The sequence below is a fragment of the Atta colombica genome, unplaced genomic scaffold, assembly GCF_001594045.1.
Source record: "Atta colombica isolate Treedump-2 unplaced genomic scaffold, Acol1.0 scaffold205, whole genome shotgun sequence".
In the NCBI taxonomy this organism is placed as follows: domain Eukaryota; kingdom Metazoa; phylum Arthropoda; class Insecta; order Hymenoptera; family Formicidae; genus Atta; species Atta colombica.
In genome coordinates this window covers 2,661,372-2,670,830 of record NW_017259300.1, presented here as the reverse complement: position 1 = coordinate 2,670,830, position 9,459 = coordinate 2,661,372, and the positions used below count along the sequence as shown (strand labels likewise).

Genomic DNA, 9,459 nt, shown 5'->3' with positions numbered 1-9,459 from the left:
AACAATCATTTTTTAGATATATCTAAAAAAATTATATGGTGTTATAAAACAGAGAATTTTGGTATTTTTTTTTAAATTTTTAGTAGCATTGATTTAATACATACCGTAAAACGAGTCGTGCTGTGCCGTTTGAATTTCCGAGCGTATGTAATACAAATTGTGGAAGACCACGGATTTGTTTATACTCATATATTTATTTCCGTGATATTTTTTTATTTATTTATACGATATCACATAATACATGAATCTCGCAATTTTTTTCTTTAAATCGATCGATCGTCTCGCCGCATCTGTTAAATTACAGTTGCGCAAAGCTATGACAGCGATCAGAAGGGAGAATAAATCCGGAAAATTCCGTAAGGACGAGACGTCGAATTTTTCTTAAGACGTGGCGTCGCTCAACACAATATCGCGACATTGCTCCATTGTACAAAGTAACATGTGCATTTTGCATGCGCGGCGATGACGACGTGGTGCAAATGTTTGCCGTACAATTGATACACGCGGGATAAAAAGAAACATATAGATCAATGGCAGCAAAGAGTTACGATCTTATTTTAGATGCATTTTAGATCGCTGGAATGAATAAAAGAAAGATGGAGAACAATGAAGGGGAAGGAGAAAAGGAGGAAAAACGCCGATTTATATGAACGTGCACTTGAATATCGGTTCATATAGAAGATATAATGACATACTTAATGTGTTGTGCATACAGATATCGATATGTACACAGGAAGTCTGCGTCACTCGTTATGTCTGTCGTTGTGCTTGTCAGATGCTTGTTCCTGATCGAACGCGTGCCGATTGTCCAACTTCTACTTTCTTTCCCGGCTTGAGAATTATTTCACGATAATTCTCAATTTCTCAATGTGCAAATCTTCGATAACGACGTAGGATGAATGCGTGGCGCAATACACATACAAACACACATATAACACACACACACACACGCGCGCGCGCGCGCACACACACGCACACGCGCACGCGCACGCACACGCACGCACACGCACACACATACGCACACACACACACACACACACACAGAACATGGAAAGGACAGTTTTATTAAAGTATATAAAAATTTAGATACAATTCTAAAAATAATTTTGTTGACTCAAAATAATTATATAAAACGCTCAAACTGGCTAAAATTTTTTCAGTATTGTTTGAGAGTTCTATACAGTAAAAATATGTTTGTGTTGGAAACGGTCCAATCACTCGAGTTAAACTTTGCGTTGAATTTTTTTTATCATGCTTGAATATTAATTTAACACAATATGATTATGTTACTTAAATAGTTTGCGTTAAATTGATATTCAATATTTCTTAGTGTCAAAATAATACATTTAATTTTAAAACGTAAATTTTAAGATGAATAAATATGTGTTAGTTTAATATATTACAAATATTAATTTTACTGAAAAAAATATTTTACTGAAAAAAATTCTACGGTTAAATTGTATTATTTTTTTTTGTATTTATATTCTTAAATAATATTTGTGTTACCTGCTAATATATTCATCTTGTGTTAAATGAATAAATAAAATTAAGTGGACCGTTTGGAATATGTGAAATGTTAAATAATTTTCCAATGATATATATACGTAATAATTTTGATGATTTAACAAAATTATTTTGATATCTAATTAAACTTTTAAATACTTTATCAAAATTATTCTTTCCACGCAGACATTGCGGACGATCAAGATGAATTATAAGAATCCGATCGTTCGCACGAAACTGGGATAGGTTTCGGGCTGAGAGACTAGAAGCTACACGACGTATAATTCGCTTGCGCGAATAACATATATAGAAACAAATAAATAACATTGCAAAACGACTCTGTGCGTCTGGAAGAACAGAGAGCGGATAATTTTCTCTCATCGCGAAAACGGTGCATTTTACTACGAGGATGACGAAAGAAGGCACACCGATTGCATACATATTGTTCGAAATTATTGGAGGTTATCTCCAGGTATAGTAAACGACCGATCATCCTCCGGTGATTTGCGCGGAGCACATGTAACGTATATACTAATAGCAAATTCGATCATTTACATTACACTAGATTAATGCACACTAAAAGCTGCTGTACATAATTTTGAACAATTAAATATTCAATAATGATATTACGTTATTTAATAGAATATACACATATTATCTCATTATCAAAGTTGATTGTATTAAATGCCAATGCATTTAGGTACTTTATATAAAGCAACCTTTTTTTAAATGTGCACTAACTAGTGAATGACCGAATTCATCATAACTATGTCGGATAATTTATTGCGTTTACCGGACGCAAGAAGTTTATCGGTTGTTTATGAAGGATAAATCGCATGTGAAGCTTTTCGCGTAGCCCAAAAGTACAAATCGAAGCGTTGCGACGATTATCGCGAGAAAGCGCGTTCCTACAAGACCCGCGTAAAGAAGTCGATTTTTCTTTTTCTTCTTTTTTTTTCGTTTCTTACAGATGAAGCGCCGCGTTCTGGGTCTATCGCGCTGGAATCTAATTCCGCGTAGACGCGTATCGCAAAGCTCCACCTGGTACTTCGTTTTCGTCGACCTCGTCGCAATTACAGTGCAAAGGCAAATCGCACATTATCTACCTTGCTTTTCTTTTTCTTTGTTTTTCCTTTCCTTCCAACGGTAGATGACAAAAAAAAGCGAGGAAAGCAATCCTCTGCTTGATTTATCCCTCTGCTGACTTTGTGTAAATTCTTACGAGATCACGCGATTTAACAAGGGAGCAGATCAAGCAGTAAATTATTTACTCACCTCACTCAAGAAACTATCCGAGTATTACAGTCCTGTTGACCTGGCATAAAGTCGCCATTGTAGCGAGATTATACGTAGACAAGCTAAGCATCGATTTTTTTCTTTTCGACGATGGAATAACGAGACAAGTTAAGCAAACGGCATGTTACTCGCCCGTCTTACTTGTCGCTTGTTATCTGACTATTACTCACCTACCGATTTCGTACATTCGCGGTGAGACGGAGAGTCTAGGAGTTTCCAGCTTCATCCCGAGTGTTCTAACTTACAGAAACTGCTGACGCAACATTAGTCTGGTAAAATAGAGAAACTGATTTACGTTGGCACACTAAGCGTTTAAGTGGCGACTCATCGTTATGACAGTAAGAAAGTCGCGAGGAAGTGTCGAGCGCAACTCTCGGAGCACTGCCGTCATCAGAATGAGAATATCCTCGCTTTCGAGGATCGGGGGTTGAAGGTGACGCGCTGCGTACCAGCTCGGACGTGTCGCTACAATCATCTGGACTCACTCTGCGAATGGCTCGCCTCCAATGACGGATCCGGATCCGAGTCGTCGATGGAGGTCCCGTGCTGAGTCGTGCGAATCGAATAACTCGGGCTTCGTTCGTTCCTACGAGAACACACGCAGAATCGTTCTCGTGAGACATGCCGGTGGTGCGAATATCATTCTGTGGATTTCTTACAAAACAGCAATACCCTCTCTCGAGCTAATTAGAGTTTAAAGTTTAAAAAATATATTCAGAAAGCACAGTCTTTAATTCGATTTAACTAAAATTGGTTATTTTAGAACGGAGCCACCGAATTTATCGCGCATTATATAATCCAGGGAAAATATTTTCATGAAAACATTTGGTCATATAGAATATATATCACCGTTTACGGTACATAAAACGTGATGAAGTTTAAGAATTTTCTTTTATGTAGATTATATTTCTAAAACTTTCTTTACATTTAAATTCAATAGATATGGATGATAATCGGATAGATACGCCATAATACTGACATAATAAGATTTTCTAAATTTAAATCTTAAAGAAATTTAAAACATAGACGAAATGATTAATTCTTTTAAACTTCCTCTCTTTTAGGAGGCAAAATTCGCGTAAAAATAGATCATAAAATGCAATGCCGCTTCACGCATTTTGTCATAATCGCAATTCCAATTTAAATGTGTCCTTTATATGTGCTTGCGAAAATAAATAGCAGAATGCATCCATTTTGTAATACAAATTGTAACACTGACCTCATTGCCAATTGACTGCCGTCACTGCCACGTCGCAAGGTGTTGGCGCGTTGTATGCAGGAGCATTTGCAGCAGATGATTCTCTTGAAAGCGAAGCGGAAGTCCCTGCTGAAGAGAGCATAGATACACGGATTTATCGCGGAATTGCAATATCCTAGCCAAAACAGTACGCTGAAGACGGTTGGATGGATGTGATTCGGACAGAACGCGCGCACCAGATACATGGTGAAGAAAGGCAGCCAGCACAAGATGAAGCCGCCGACGATGATACCCAAAGTCTTCGCCGCTTTCGTTTCCATGCGAAATCTCTTCACCTGCGTATAATTTTGTCTCAAATATCGAGGCAACCGACGTATTTTAAATATCCTTTACTCTGTTAAAACATGAATGCGTATTTTCATAAAATATATTATAAATAAAATATATATAATAATAATATCATAATAAAATTAACTTGAAATTAATGTTTATTTTTAACAAAGTGACCTTAAATTTAATCAAATTATAATGTCAAATTATACCCAATTTATCAAATTTATCAAATTATAGCCAATTGAATCATTTTTAATAATTATTATAATATAAGCCGCCAGTACTCCCACTTAGTATGTTCTTAATTTAACTAAAATTAAAATTATAATTTAAACAACTTAATTTAAGAAATGTATTAAATTTGATTCAAATTTAGTTTATTATTTACTGATACATGCCTTAATACGAATGCCATTTCCTTTGAAACTAAGCGATTCAATCATAGAAATGGATTATTAGATATGATTGTTTCTTTAATCGTATATTTTGTATTAAAATCATATATATTTACTTTGGAAGTTCGAAATAATAAAATGCTATTTAACTTAAGAAATTAGTTTAAATTTGATCTTTTAATATTTAACAGTGAGAAAAAATATTAACTTTGCACTCTGCTTTCAACAAACAGTATGTTATCTCTTTTATAATATGCATTCATATTTTGATCATTAAGTCTACGCAATATAAATTAATTCTGACAGTAATCGACTAGTTATCACTATGACGACTGAGATAAAAATGAATTTCCATCATATGAAGTCTTACGAAACTATCGGATTATTATAATATTGCTTATTCGTTTTTATGGAACATTTGAAAAATAGGTCCGATAGTCAAAGTGTGAAAGCGATAAAAACGAGCCGACATGAGAAACGCACTTGGGCTTTTATGTTTCTCTTGCCCAGCTTCATCACTCGCGGCTTCTCCTCGTTGCTCGGCGTCATCTCGCGCAGCGACAACTCGTCGCCGGTCACCTGACTCTCGCAGCTGCTTCGCCTGCTTGTTCTTTTGCTGCTGCCGACCCTATTGACACCACCAACCTGAAAGGGGATTTAACAAGTCGGCCTTTACGACTCCGACACACGCATACACTCATGTAATACATACATCACGTGCACCTATTAAATACAGATTCACTTTCGCGTGAGATTTACAGACGCCGTAAAACTTTCATGACGAAGACGAGCAACATCCAGACTCTTGTCAAAAGCTCGCTATAGCAATACGCGATCATATTGAGCTGAAAATTTGATATCCCGCATTTTTTTACGCATGAAACATGAAACAGATAACTACTGTACAATGCGATTTATACACAGAAACAGGGACTTTGCTGAAGCATTTAAAAATTTAACCAAATATATATAGATCTGGAAATAATTTTTTATACGACTATCAAAATGAATGTATAGAATATATAATATATAATAGACAATACTCTAAAAAGTTTTGATCTTTTGATTGTTAAATGTCAAAGCAACAATAATAATGCCAAGGATTAAATAGTATTTTGTTATTTTATTAACTTTTATTTAATTTATGTCAACAATGTAAATCAATCTATTTTTTCGATTAGTTTCAAAATAAACAACGTCCTTAACATATGCATTTATAGTAAATAATAAACTAAATTTGAGTTAAATTTAATATCTACAATTCCTTGAATTAAATTATTTAATTCCACAATTTCAGTTAAATTAACGATATATTGAGAAGGAGTGGCGACCTTTAGAAATAATTAACAACAATTCAAATTGGATATAATTTGAGATTATGAATTTAACAGTGTAGCAACCAGCTTGTGCGTCCTACATAATTATTTTGATGGTTTAATGAAATTATTTTCAGATTTGTATATAGCTAAATTTATAAATCTTTTAACACAACCATTCTTTTCGTGTTATCTGCCAGAAATTGAAATTTAATTATTCGTACAATTAGATGCAAGCACAGAAATATTCTAATCATTATTTTATCCTGATTGTTTGCAGATCTTTATTTTCGACAATACATTAGAATTCTAAAGGAGAATTTATTGTAGTTCATATTTAAATAAAAATAGCATGATATCTCTGATAAGTTATCCACGTCTGTCAAAATAGAAGTGAATATATCTTTATTTCTTTCTGGAATATATATAATATATATTCATATATTCATACACACACACACAGACACACTCACACACACACACACACACACACACACACACACACACACATTTATCGATACCAACGATTACGCATGACATGAAAGCCATCAACAAAACAGGTACGTGTCTATATCCTGTTTCGTTTTATCCGTCTGTAAATCCACACGATACCGACACACATGCGGGAGAATAATCACGATCGACGATTTAAACGGCAAATAAAAGCTTGGAGATCCTCGTGAAACAAAACAGTGAGGGAAAAGAGGGAAAAAGAGTGAATTTATACGGCTCGATAGCCATGTTCGATCGAACGAGTGAATCTCAGTTTTATTGAACGAAAAAATGATCCTTGATTCGTTTCATTTTGCAAAATCCATCGATTAATCACCAATAAAAAGCATATGCATTTAAAATTGCAACGACAACATGTCACCAGAAATGTAGTGCTGGAACGTGAAATTTACGCATGTCCAACATCACAGAACCTACAGAGAGCCGTAGATTCTACCTTTCAATCAAACTTCGTATTATATTATACTTATACAGTAATAAAAGATATATAAATCTTTAACATAGTTTCGTTTCGAAATAATTTCTATGATATAAAAATAATAAAATTATACGTTAAGAATGTAATCTTGAAGGAGTAAAACACCATTTCTTAAAAAAGAACAAGGTCGGAAAATTAAAAAGGGATTCGTGCAGCTGAAGCAGTTAATTACATCCTTAGGTCATGTAAATATAACTCATTACATTAAGATTTAATTCACCTTAAGATGCGTGTTTCGCGAGGCTGGACAAAGCTGCGTCTGCGTCTGTCCGTTGCTATAATGGACCGAGATTTGCGAACATCTCGACGGTGTTCTTTCGAGGGTGTTGCACTTCGTGTTGAGTGTCTCAGTGCTGGGATAGGAGACTGAGATCTTGATCTTTTCTCGCTTCACTGAGCTGCGGCTGCTCGAGTCCGGACTTCTTGAATTGCCGTTGTTACTGCCGTTGTGGACGCTACCTCGGCCACGGTGAATTCGTAAGGTCAGTCTTTGTTCGTCGAACCTGTATAAAAATAGGAAAATGCGTTGTGTTCTTATATAGGCATTTATGCCTGTTGGCATAAATGCCTATATAAAGGCAGCATAAAAAGACTTCCTTTCTTTCGCGGAGAAGAAGCTCAACCACAGACCCGCGAATGAAACGACGACTCGAGAGAACAAAAAGTGGAAAAACATATTTAAATGTAGGAAATTTTATTTGCAGTGCCATTTTATTAAAAGGAAATGATAATAAAAGATGATGATTTGATTTATATATAATATTAAAAAATTATATTGATAAACTAATTAGCTGATAAGATATACAGTAAAACTGTTTTGTATTTGTTAAAACTGATCCTTATAAAAATTTTTAACATATTAGTATTAAATTAATGTTTAAGTTATCTTAAAATAATACGATTTACAAATAAGTGAACAAATAATAAAAGATTATATAGTAAAGCATAAATTTTAAGATAAATAAGTAAAAGATGAATGTACATATTAATTTATTGAAAAAGTAACATATATAAATATAATTTTATTGAAGAAAAATATATTTCTATAATTTATTTCTAAATTGTATCTAAGTGTTACACTTTTTTAATGTTAATTTTTACATAATGTTTGTGTTCTAACATATTCATCTTGTGTTTAAACTGCATAACACAAAAACTATTTGGATGGATCGTTTGAGACATGTAAAAAATGTTAAACTTAATATAAACTTTCTAAAATTATATGAATGCTCGATTAAAAATTAATTGATGCAAGATGATCAATATATTTACAATTTATAGTATATCGATCGCACAAAAGCAACATAAATAAATATGTGATAAAAATGAGTTGTAAATTTGTAAAAAATAAATTTAAGCAAGTAAACGGAAGTTTTGAAAAAAAAAAAAAAACTGACGCGGAAGTTTACCTGCTGCCAAGCATTTTCGAGGCTTTTGTTGTCCGAAAACCTTGATTAATAGCTCTCGTCGTGGAAACTGCGGCGTTGTAGATCCGCCAATAAAAAAATAGCATCACCAGCATTGGTATATAGAAGGAGCCTAGAGCACTGCAACATAGTTGCGATTGTGATTTCCTGTCACACTGCTGATAATCGTAGTTTCCTACTTCGCGATAACATATCGGATACTTTTACGTGTAGTCAGCTTGTGCAGTTTTTTACACATACATAGAGAGACTATATTATCAAGAATATTAATTTAGCTATTGGTTTTAATAATGGACAAGATCCAATCGAGAAACACGTGTCACTGGCAAGCAAAACGTATTAGTCGTTTATTAGCTTTTTGATCGGTATAGTGCGTATATAGATAACATCTTGATTGACATACTTAATTGATAATATGATGACAGAGGTAAAACTGTTTTATCTTTATTTTTTTACTTTTCTATTTATTAATTTGCTTAGCAATCTCAAGCTAGAAAATTTTATATATTTTAATTTAAAACTGTTATTATTGGTAGTCTTATAGTCAATAAAATTTCAGATTTAAAAATTAACAAAGTCTCCTAAGGGCTCGAACAAATAAATAAATAAAAGTCTTTACAAGGGCAATGAGTCTAGCACGTTGTTAGTGCGACAATCTAATTTATTTATCCAAATCAAATTTCGATTCTCACAGAACGATTTTGAAACGTATGGAATATATTTATAATTTGATTTGAATAAATAAATTAGTTAATGTTATATAATATTGTTGTTATAATATAATTCTACGATTTCTCAATACGAGTGGTTTATCCATTTTTAAAAGAGATAAAATGTCAGGAGTGATTCATACAAAAAGAGAATGTTTCTATCTTGTGAAAATGTCAATAAGTCTGCTTAGGATCTTTAATTGGCGAAATGGTTGTCTTTAAAATTATTTCAATATTACGTAAATTTTCAGATTTTAATACATGTTACATATTAATACATGTACCTATTA

At 33.4% G+C, this 9,459-nt stretch overlaps 1 protein-coding gene across 4 annotated transcripts in view; it reads right to left on the bottom strand.

Moving 5' to 3' along the window:
- Positions 1–2,463: 2,463 nt before the first annotated feature.
- LOC108687377 (octopamine receptor Oamb) overlaps positions 2,464–9,459 on the bottom strand; it is a 137,730-nt gene continuing 130,734 nt past the window's right edge. For 3 of the 4 annotated variants that reach the window (XM_018193098.1, XM_018193100.1, XM_018193099.1), the window contains exons 7-11: positions 8,442–8,579; positions 7,253–7,535; positions 5,209–5,370; positions 4,019–4,332; positions 2,464–3,385 (exon numbers count right to left, since the gene is read on the bottom strand). In XM_018193098.1, coding sequence (XP_018048587.1) covers positions 3,271–3,385; positions 4,019–4,332; positions 5,209–5,370; positions 7,253–7,535; positions 8,442–8,579 — 1,012 coding nt within the window. In that variant the 3' untranslated portion in view covers positions 2,464–3,270. The remainder of the gene's footprint in view (positions 3,386–4,018; positions 4,333–5,208; positions 5,371–7,252; positions 7,536–8,441; positions 8,580–9,459) is intronic. The other variant, XM_018193101.1, reaches the window with a different exon arrangement.